Raw genomic sequence first — 11809 nt, forward strand, 5'->3', positions numbered from 1 at the left:
CCAATCCATTTGTAGCCTCGAGTCATGTAGTCTTCATTTCATTTTTTGTTCATGTCATGTCACAGTATTGCCTCTGTTATGTTTTGTTTTTCTAAGATTTGTTTATTCTGCATCCATATGCCTCCTGTCTCGTCATCTGCCTGCATTTGGGTCCACACCTTCCACGCCACTCAACCCTGACAGAATGGATTGGCCACCCACAGACCCAGCTGGCTATACCTTTATCACCTCTTCACAATTGGTGAGCTGGCTACAGGTGCATGATCCATGGACCACGCTCCTGCAAGGTTGATGTTCTGGGGGTCCAGACTGGCAGTCTGGATGCCTCCTGGCAGACTCATGTTTTATGGGTGTGCATGGACGGCTGCGGTAGCCAGAAGAAGACAAGGCTCCAACACACCTTCCTTGGCACCATCGCACCCAGCTCCATGGCCCACGTTTCCAGTGTCGCCACCAGGGCTTCAGCGTCCAACGGCGGCGCCCAGACCCTGTCCAGTGCTTCACAGTCCTACACTGGCACCCAGGTCTTCTCCAGTGCTCAAGCATCCCACACCGGCTCTGCAGAGGTACTCACTGCTATCACTGCCCCTGGTTCCTTTCTCCAAGGGGGTCCTGGTCTGGGGGGGTTGTTGCCATGGTGTTTGGCTTTGACTGGGTGGCTGGGGGTCCTGCACTACAGCCCTTCGACTGTGGTGTGGACTCTTGCCTGCCATGATCTGGGTGGTTGTGGTGACAGCCTCTGTGGACATGGGTGGGCTGGTTCCTGGCGAGACAGAGTTAGGGAGTTCATGTTTGGGAGGGTTAACTGCTCTGTTTGTGCATGTGTGGATGTCTGTGATGGATGTGAGAGATAATGATGTTTTTTTAAATGGCTATATTGCTAAATTTGCTGTATGAAGGCTTGTTTTTCTTTAATATGTATAAATTGTTTTTACCATGTAAAGCACTTTGTGTTGGCTTTGGCAGGAAAAGTGTTTTATAAATAAAATTGATTAGATTTTTAATGTACTATTTGTCCTTTAAAAAAAAGAATTAGAAAACAAAACAAAAAAAACAGTGGACTGAAGTTTGCTGAGGGCTTGACTGATGGATGGATGAGATCAGTGTTAATTCAATCCAGATCTAATTTTGACCTTGTTTTATTGGCCAGCCCTAACGTAAAGTGTACTAGGGTTAATTTAGTTCATCTTGTTTAGTTCTCTTATTTCCATTTTATGCCACCTAATGATTATTTTCCACTGCAGACATCTTTTGTGCAACTGATGACTTTCAAAACATGGGGCCAAAACCAGGATTTATTTGTTGTCAGTTTCCCACAATAACAAGCATATACATTGAATTTCTTTTGCCTCAAACACTGATTACACTAAAATCCATTTTTGAACATATGACATTAGTAAAGATAATTTAAAAAACATAAAACACCAAATGAGCACCATTTTCATACATTTGATGCCAGATGTTTAGAATCAAATGGAGTATATGCTCATGTTTTCTTTGTAAGCATTGGTTCTTAACTTGTTTTTACCAGAACTTTACACTGAATTCCTCTTGACACCCTACCCTCCTCACCAGTAACCAGTAACATGTGCTTATAAGCATACAGGAAAGATCTGCAAACTGCAGATCATTATGTCATCATCAGATACACGAACACAAAATATTAGTTTAATCATTATAGAAGAATGCAAGTGGAGCTCAAAGTCTCCTCTGTGGAGAATCTGACGAAGCTCTGAATAATGTAGTTAAACCAGTTCTCCTGGACAGAGTGTAACCATTTTTACATGACTGAAAGGCATGTTTTGCTTCTTGAAAAGAGGAAACGTGTGTCATGTCTGCAGAGATGGAGCCTGGAATAGATACACAAAGAGCTGGGTCCGCTTCATTCATCTCAAAACTCTGATTTAGGTGTGAACATTTTGCCCTGATTTTGAAACAGCTGAAACTGTTGAATAGTTATCAATGATGGAGGCGTGCAGAGAGCTGGATCAGTGTATGAGACGCACTCCAAGAAGGATAAGATAAGTCCACATGGTAGAAGCTTTCAAATCTTTACGCAGCAGCTGGTTAATTATAGGAAGGAAAGGGATATTGTTTGGCTTCAATTTGGACTCTGATGGAAGGAGCTCTGTCAGGTCCAGGTAGAAGTTGCTTTTCAACCTGCCTTTGTCTCACTATGAAGTGCAACCTCTATAGTGATTAAAATGTCCAGGTAGCAACTGAGTATAAGCCTTGAAATCTGACTTCTGCTGCAGATGTGACCATAACTCCTTTTGTCATCAAGGCCGCACACAGTGTGAATGTGTGTATTTTCAGTAAACTTGACAGATGTAATCACATTTTACATTTTCTGTTTTAAAAGTAACATTTATGGGTTTAAATATTTGTGTAATTAATGTTTTGAACAGGTCCCTGAAGGCCGTTTAGACTAAATATTATTATCACTGTTTAAATTTACACATTGTTTACAGATGTTAAGTCTCTCCAGCCATTTTTGTTTTGTTACTTCACATTTTCAGAAAGTAACCTTGACCGTGAACCCTTGGTTTTGTATTGAATAGTTCCCCATTCCTCTGCACCTCTTTGTTTCCTCCTGTAGCAGCAGGAGACAAACGGCGCTGAGGCAGCAAAGGCATCGGCCGTGAACTCGGATCCCCCTCCCCCCGCTTAAAAAAAGACACTCTCAGTTTCTGTCTGCAGCACTCTTTTTCTTTTACTACCCATCTTTTACCCCACCCTAACACAACATTTTTACCCCCCTTCTAGCTATGTCTGCAAGTGTTCCCATGGCAACTGTCGCACTGCCTGCCTAGCAACAGGCTTTACCCTTTCATTGGTTAAAAAAACAGGGAAAAGGGGGAAACAGAATAAGCAGAAGAGGGCGGTTGCAGTTTTTATTTTATTTATTTATTTATTTGTTTATGGGTGTGTGAATGTGAATGAGCATGGTGGAGGAACAGCAGCATGGTGCAGTGGGTTTATTTATAAGTACATGATACTTCTGATTGCTCCACCTGTAGCAGCTTTTTCTGTTTCTGTTAAATTGTGTGTTTTTTTTTTTGTTTGTTTGTTTGTTTGTTTTTTTGGTCATTGAAAAGAAGAAGAAAAGACAAAACAAAACAAAATAAAAAAAACAAAAAAACAAAAAACAAAAAACCAAAAACCAAAAACAAAACAACAACAAAATGAAGCCAAAAGTGGGGGTGGGGTGGTGGGGCTAATGAAAAAAACATCCACGTATTAGTAAGATAATAATGGGAAATGTCATGCAGAATAAATTACTCTATGAAAAAAAAAGGAAAAACTTCCTTAGTTTAAGTAGTTAGTAGCAGAAATAATGTTGTTGACATCATTTACTTTTTTCTGCAAGAGTTTCTCCTGAATGCGACATTTCCAGATGAACTGTCGGTTAAAGCAGGGCCATCTCTAGCCTCTAAAGGCGGGGGGGCTCAGTCCTCAGGAGAATGACATACAAAGTTGTTCCTGTCAGCCGGAGGTAAAATCATGACGATGATAAGTTAAAAGCAATGTCGATAAGCAGTTATTGTACTAATCTTCAGTTACTGTAATGTTTTTGTAGACCCAAAGCTGTGTGGGACATGAGGAAGTTGCTACTGTCTCATGCTCCTGCTGAGTTCTTCTAGATCAGGGGTGCCCAGCTCTGGTCCTCAAGGGCAACAATCCTGCAGGTTTTTGATGTGTCCCTGCTCCAAAACCACCTGACTCAAATTGTTGATTCATTGTGCAAAACTTAGGCTGTTGGATCCATTTCATTTGAGTCAGGTGTGTTGATGCAGGAAACATTAAAAAAATTTGCAGGACAGCGGCCCTCAAGGACCCACTTTGGGCACCCCTGTTCTAGATACAACAACATAAATGCTAAATGTTCAAAACGAAAAGCAACACACCACCTAATTCCACTTCCCACTAGATAACTCTGTCCACCTATTAATGGCACTTTATTGCAATTTATCTTATTTGGACTAAATCATAAACCCTTCTAGAGTTAATATAGATGCACCACCTAACATGCATTTTTTTGGACAGCGGGAGGAAGTCATGCATGCAAAGGGAGAACATGAAGTCCACATAAAAAGACTCTAGCCAAGTTTCTAGCTGTCATTCAACTAACCAACGAGCAGCCTGTTTCAAGTCTAAAGAAAGTTAGGTCCACCATCACTGCTCTGTAGATTAATTCAACCAGGGTATGATTTTATTCTGTGGTTTTACTTCCAGGTAGAATACAGTAGAAAAAACTATTTACTCCTTATAAACTCCAAACATATCTGGTCTTCATTATTACCACAGGAGGGGGTGAGATGCTCTGTTCTGTGCATCTCATGGACAGCTGTTCAGCATCGTCTGCCTGGTCCTGTGGCTTTGTCAGACCCACTAGTGGAAGGCGTTTCTTCTTTTATATGGATCTGTTTCAATTTCTCTGTCTCTGGATCTCAATGTTCTCCCTAATGGACAGGTTAACGTCATTTAAGCTGTTTATATTACTCGAATACAGTAACAGAACCCCACATCTTTTTAAGGTCAGACTTCTTGTTAAATCCTTCAGACTCACCTCCTCAGCCGATGTCTCTGTCCTCTCTGTCCCTGTCCTGTCTCTCAGTCTGGATACAGATGACAGAAATGTTTTCTTTTTCATTGATAACAGCTGGAGAACAAACTCAACGTTTCAGAGCTAACCAAAAAAAACAGACCTCAACATCATTCTAAAATTTTAACTGAACAGACTAGCAAGTGTTTTATTTGTAAATAATCTACTTTATCAATAATAACCAGGTTTTAGCCGTTAACTAGCTGGACCTAGTGACTACTACTTACTCTTTTCTTTTTCAAAAAGCTTCCTGGATATCCATTTTATTCACAGTTTAAGTTACATGCACAATTTTAATGTTACATGCATCATGAAATCATGGATAAACGGACCAGATTTGGCTTCCAGGACTTTAAACGGGAAAGTTCTCTGCATTGTGTTCCAGACATCATTGAACACATCTCTACCACTAACACCACAATTATTGATGCCAATATTAAAATCCACTAATTTATTATTTTTTAAGGGAGGCTTAAGAACATTTTAGGGTACTTCCAGAACCCCTGATACAAGCCTAATGACATCCATGAGTTACAGAAAATAATGTATCAGACTGATTCTTCATGGCTGCTCTGAAGGAAATGTCTTTGCTGCCCTCTGCTGAAAACAGCAGAGAAATTCATCTTCACAAGAAAGGTGGTTTGTCAGTGATGAGCCTTAAATTAAGTCCAGATGCTCAATAAAACAGTTAAATGTGTCAATATGCACTTTGTTCATGCTTAAAATGTAGCTGTGAGGTGTTGATTTATGTAAATAAATATACATATGAGCCATCAGGACACCCTTGCTAGTACCAGGTAGGACCTCGTTTTACCTTCAGAACTGCCTTCATTCTTATTTAATTGATTCCACAAGGTGGTGGAAACATTCTTTAAAGGTTTTGCTTCACATTGACATGACAGCATCACACAGTTGCTGCAGGTTTGTCGGCTGCATCCATGATGAGAATCTCCCGTTCCACCACATCCCAAAGCTGCTCTACTGGTTTGAGATGTGGTGACTATGGAGGCCGTTGGAGTCCAGTGAACACAGGTGGAGATGATCTGAGTTTTGTGACATGGAGCATTATTCTGCTGGAAGTAGCATCAGAAGATGCTACACTGTGGTCATAAAGGGATGAACATGGTCAGCAGCAATACTCAGGTAGACTGTCAACCAGTCAAAGTAATTTCACCCTTTCATGCATAGTGTCCAGGACAGTGGACAGCGATTTGATAGCTACTTTCTATTATATTCATGAGTGAAGATGGTATATTTACACATTTGATGCTTTACTGGACATCAGTCAGTGATCCAATACACTGCTACTCCAGAATGTATGTATATATATATATATATATATATATATACATACATTGTAATTACCAAATTTGACTTAATATTAAAAATAAAATTAAATAACATAGCTTCATTTTTATAGAATATTTTTATTATATAAATATGAAAACAAAATATTATATAATTTTGTGGAATATATTTATATATTTATTTATTTTTTTTTTTAACCGACCTTGCTCCAGGTCTTAGTTGCACACTTTAACTTGCATCAATAAAGTTTGGAAAACGTAAAGAATCTTTAGTTAATTCAAAATGAAAATTCTCAGACACCTTGCAGAAGGAGAGAAGAGGTTGAGTCACAGCAGACACGCAGAATCTGTGTCTGGTTGGCAGTCAGTTTGTTTTACCGCCTGCATTTGTCAGCACTTGCCAGGTTAAATGTAACTCTCTCTGAATAACACCACACCATCTTCTCACATCTTCGATATAAATGATCTGTTAGAAAGTTATTTCCTTGATTAGAAGATGGCATCTGTTGTAAATGTTCGCTGTGATCATCCACCTGTTCCAAGTATTTCCAAGCACAGAGATCAACGCTCCACCATAACAATGAATCAGACAAATATTTATTTTTAATATGAAAATACACAAAAACAGCAAACAATGAATTCTCATTACCTCAGTACAGATAAGTTGAGCCAGAACAGTGATGTGAAACAACGAAACTCTACAAGTGACAGTGTTTTTACTTAAACTGAATGTATCCCGTGATGAGACAATATGATACACAATAGCTCATGTAACCTGATTCAGAGCAGATCTTTCCTGAAGCTTTGAGGGCCTGTGATAGTTTTTTCAGCTAATAACTTCCTTTGTGTGTGTTTGTACTGTTTGTAGCTTTGCAATGGGTCGCACCACCCTAATTACACAACTGCACAAACTTCCCCATCCTGGTGTGTTAGCAACCTGAACTCCAGTTAAATCGATTCTACCTGGTGTGAGGCTATGAGCTTTTTTTTCTTTTGCTGTCACAGTGTATGAAACAGACACCGTTTTACACTTTAATACAGGTAAGACTCAGCAGCAGTGATACTTGAGATTAAAGTAAGTTTTTAAACAGCAAATATAGGATGAGTGTTCAAAGACGTTTAATACAACATTTAGAAAAACATATGTTAGCAAGACTTTAAAGTCCTTGTGAGCATCTGGATGGTCCGGCACTGCGGCTTTTCAGCTTCATTTTCTAGACTTTGTCCGTAAAAGTGGAGGCTCATCCGTTAATTTTCCCCATCAGTTGCTCTGTAAAAAGCTTCTTCAGCTGCGCCACCTCCTCACTGAGAGAGTTCAGCTGGGACTTCAGGTAAGTGTTCTCATGCTTGATCTCGCTTTGAGCTGGCGTGGGGGGTGAATGAGGGTTGGAGGTGGTAGAAGCACCATTATGAGGGGATATTCTCTCCCTCCGGCTCTCGTCCCCTTCTAGCTTATGAAGCCAGGATCCAGCGCAGTGCCCCACTTCCACTCCGATCAGTCCTTTGACGGCCTCTCTAGGACCTTCCCGTCCAGGGCTCCTTCTGACACTGTTGTCACTCGTACTTTCAACCCCTTCGCCACTTCCAGGCATCTTGAAACGTAGCTTGTGAGGAAGGTTTTTCATCCCCTCTCCTTGATCGAGCTTTCCTCCATTGAGTGCTGCACCGTGGTGGGCATCAGCAGGCGAGTGATGGAGGTCGTAGCCCAGCTCCTCCACCCTGGGTGGGGATAACTTCTCATGCTCGCCAAGACGGTCTTCAAAGAAGATTGGGCTGCCCACACTGGACCCACCTGGCGTAGAAAAGCCGGAGTCCTCCGACATGTTACCAGCCTCCCTGGAGCTCCTGGAGTTTGACTGGCCTGTCTGGTTGCTGGGATTTGGTGTTGGAGAGCCCTGGAGACCTCCATCTTCTCTGTGGAGGTAATAGTGAGGAGTTAAAGTTTGAGAGGTGTGGTGAGGAGCCGTAGTTAGGGGAAGAATCTGTGCGTTGGAGGGATCTTTCACCAGGCCGAAGCGAAATTTAAGAGCCAGCAGCTCTGCCCTTAGGCGAGCATTTTCCTCCAGCAGAGCTAGAACCCGGCTCTCCAGGACTATGTCGTTTACACGCCGCTTCTCTCGCGAACGCTTGGCTGCCTCGTTGTTTTTCCTCCTCTTGTCCCAATAGCCGTCATCCTTTTTGTCATTCGGGATGAATTCACGCTTGCGGCGGGCACTGGGAGGGGGACTCTCTTTGCGCTTGATGGCTGAGGGGCGACCCAGCAGGGAGCGAGCCAGCAGGCTGCCGGAGGTCAATATGGGCACAGGTTCATCTGTGAAGGACATCAGCCCCACTCCTGCACCTACACCTGGCACTCCTGCAGCAGGTGACTCCATGTTATGGAGCACAGCCACCTCCCGAGACTCTTCCTCAAACATAACTTCTGAGGGATGACTTTTTCCTGGCTGCTGGGAGTGAAGAGGACCACTGCGAGGTGCTGAGTGCTTGCTGAACTCTCAGGAACTGTGTGTAGCAACAGAGCCACCTAGTGACAAAGAGGAGGGAAGGAGAAGAGCAGAGGGATTTGGTGGTTACGCAAGAGCCATTACAACACAATATTATGTAACCCCATTACATCCCTCCAATAAAACAGGAGCAACTTGTACCAGAATCTTACAGGCTTCATTACATGTTAAATATGTGGCATGTAAGGTCAAAGCTGTTTATCCTCAGGTCTTTTTTTTGGAGGGGGGACAATAATTTAGGCGCAAAGCACCTGTTTTTTTTTTTTTTTAATTCGGCATATAACAAATAATAAATTGATATTAATATTTCTTCAGAGTTATTATAAATTATATGCATTTCTATTAGGTTAAAAACTTAGACTTGAACGGTGTGTTTGAAAGAATTAGCGTTTCTCTGTCATTTCAGCTCCTGAACCAGTTTCCGGTGTGACTGGTCTACATGCCTAATGCGCACTGACCCACATGTCTCTTCACTCGGTCACTTCTAACTATCAAAGCTGACCCGATTCTGCTTTTCTTGTCTCATCGTAGAAATGTGAGACTCAGATTGAGATTTAAAGGCATCCGGATATGTTTTTTAAAGCACTATGCAACCATGAGTTCACTGAAATTACAATAAAAGAAAGCGCGTAAGTGGAAACATGACACCGAAACATGCGTAAAAATGCTCAAATAACAACAAAATATCAGCTGAAAACTAAAGTTAATACAAATTTTGGGGAAAAACTTTATGATTTGTTTTATTTTAAATAGTTTTAGGAAATCTCTGCTTATAAAATAATCATACCTCGGTGAAATGATCAGTTTTCTCCTCCGGTGCGCATGACTCCTTTCCAAGCGTGTTGTTTTCTTTTTCGGTCCGGGAAGACGTGCTTTTCTCTGTTTCCCTTTCTGCTTAAATGCCGCAGATTCTCTGTTCGCTGTTACTTAATATTATCCCCGGCGTGCTGCGCCTCCACTCTGCTCCACTTGGAATGCCGCAGCTCCTATTTGTAACGTCGAGTTCACCTCAGGACGGTCCTTATCCTCACTTGAACTAGCGAAGCCCTGTTTGTGTGTGTGTGTCTCTGAGACCGCCTTCCTCCCTCCGCCATCCAAAGGAAAGCTCCCATCGACGCTCATATAACATAGCTTTTCAGACATCATCATCACCATCGTCATCATCTGACCTCTGTGGCCACGCCCCCTCCGATAGGATAATCTTGTAACAATTAGATAATGTTGCGCCCCTCTGTGAAGACAGGCTCTGTGACTCAACCTCGCAAGAAAAACGTCCCTCATCATCAATCCAGTTACAGTTATAAATGTGATTTTTCAGACAATTAGATTTTCTTTTTCCCCAGTAACACCATATCCTCTACTTTAGGGATCAGAATGGAGGCTGAAAATATTAAATTTTGTGGTATTATCAAGAAAATGGGAAGTAGTTGCAGCAGTTTAATGAAACATACATAAAGACAAATCGAAACATTTCTAATGGGCGGTCTGAAACCTCTTAAACAAGCTTTCTCCTATAAGTAATCTTCAGGAATAATTCTCCAGGCCTCTTGAAAGCCTTTCCAAAGCTGATCTTTGGATGTTTTCTGCCTTTTATTAAATTCTCTGTAAGATAATCCCACACTTAAACAGATCCAGGCTCTGGGGGAGGATTTATCCATCAGTAAAGTTTTTCTGTCATGGTGCATACTTCAGCATTTTCTCCCTGTTTACATTCCTTACAGATGGCTTAATGACAGTCTCCCTTCAATGGAGGCCATTTCTGATGAGGTTTCAGTGAACAGTAGGTCCAGATGCCTCTCTCAGGTCCTGTGTCAGGTCTTTGCTGAGGTTGTTCCTTTTTTAAGGACATCACTTTCAGATACTGTTTAGTTGTTGCAGGTAAACTTTTAGGTCACTTATCCTTGGTGTTCCTCTTGTCCAGTTTCTCCAAAAGACCCACTTCACACCATGCTGCCATATGCCAAGTTTTTAGCTAATACCTCTTTGAAAATCATCATGTTGGTCCAAATAAACTTTTTCATGTCTACCTAACTGTTTTATCTTCTGCAGCTTAAGAAATTGGAAAACAAGTTATGTTCTTTTTCAACAAGCTTCTAACAAAGTACGATACGATGTAAAACTGGTACTTTCCTAAGTGATCTGTTATGTGTCGACACAGCACCGGTTAATCCATTCAGTTAGAAACCATGTTCCTACTGAAATGATTCAAGATTCAAGATTCTCTGTTGTCGTTCAACACGTTTAACATGAGTGGATTAAAATTATGACCCTCAGGATCGATAAGAAGGCATAGTAAAAAAAACAATGGAGCAAACACAAACCATGCAACCAATATATTCAAGTGGGAAAAAAAGGAAGAAAGAGTAAAATACTAACATAAAGATAAAATAATTAAAGCTAAATAATGAAGTCAGTAAGGTGTTGAGATATAAATAGACTGTTGAAATGATGAGATATTACACATAACTAATTAAGCTTAATGCACATTCACAGGTCAGTTAAGTGACTTAACAAAAAAAACAAAAAAAAAAAACAAAAACAAAAAAAAAAAAAACACATTCCTCTGAAAATGATCAGGTTTAAGAATTGACTGAAAGTTAGTGAAAAAGCAACAAATATTCAAAGAAAATCTTTGAAAGTCCCTCAGAAACTGTTTCCTCCCGTCTACTGTACACATCACCGACACCTCCATGTAAATAACCAGTCACCATAGTTTCATTTTATTTTCCATTTTTATATTTTATTTATCCCCCCAATTCCACTACCTCTCCTTTCCACTACACACTTTGTTTTGTAGACCTTTTCTTTGATATAGATGAGTACCTTTTCATACTTTAATAATTTACACCCTTTAAATACGGTTTCTGTTCTGTTGTGTTGCTTTTGTTCTTTTTATTTTAGCACCACCCTAAGATAAATTCCTTGTATGTGCAAACTTACTTGCCAATAAAGTCCTTGATTCTGATTCTGAAAGCGAGTCTGCTGCTCAAGAGAAGATGACAAGAACATCTGGCTGCTTGGAAGCAAAATAAAAAAGATACGAGGGATGGTCTGAGACTAACACAGTTGGCTACTGTATGTAGTAGAATGACATAAAAACCAGGGGGATCATAGCTCACACATCACCTTTTAGACAAAATGTTGGACCATTGTTGTCAAACACAAGTTTTTAATGGGACACTCCAGAGAAATAAATGGAGATTGTTGCCAACAGCTTCAATAAAAGCAAATGTGTTAGGGAATTCGGACGACTGACAAATGTACATTTCTATCAGCCATTGTTTATTGAGGACACATGAGCATGTGTTTACAGGGAGATGTTGCAGCAGTCAGTCTTCACTGTGTTTCCAATTCAGTTTGTTTGACAGATATACTGGTTTATCAATAGTTAT

General features: G+C 40.7%; 1 protein-coding gene across 1 annotated transcript; it reads right to left on the bottom strand.

The window, feature by feature from the left end:
* Positions 1 to 6498: 6498 nt before the first annotated feature.
* On the bottom strand, positions 6499 to 9505 carry nfil3-6 (nuclear factor, interleukin 3 regulated, member 6). The gene is made up of 2 exons (XM_041977172.1): positions 9205 to 9505; positions 6499 to 8437 (listed from the first exon to the last, which is right to left on the bottom strand). Exon 2 carries the CDS (start codon positions 8328 to 8330, stop codon positions 7155 to 7157), a length of 1176 nt encoding a protein of 391 aa, XP_041833106.1. The 5' UTR covers positions 8331 to 8437; positions 9205 to 9505; the 3' UTR covers positions 6499 to 7154.
* Between the last annotated feature and the right edge of the window lie 2304 nt (positions 9506 to 11809).

The sequence above is a fragment of the Melanotaenia boesemani genome, chromosome 2, assembly GCF_017639745.1.
Source record: "Melanotaenia boesemani isolate fMelBoe1 chromosome 2, fMelBoe1.pri, whole genome shotgun sequence".
NCBI classification, from domain to species: domain Eukaryota; kingdom Metazoa; phylum Chordata; class Actinopteri; order Atheriniformes; family Melanotaeniidae; genus Melanotaenia; species Melanotaenia boesemani.

What these genes read in the sequence shown, in the direction of transcription:
- nfil3-6 (XM_041977172.1), bottom strand. Translation starts at nt 8,330, where the DNA reads ATGTTTGAGGAAGAGTCTCGGGAGGTGGCTGTGCTCCATAACATGGAG.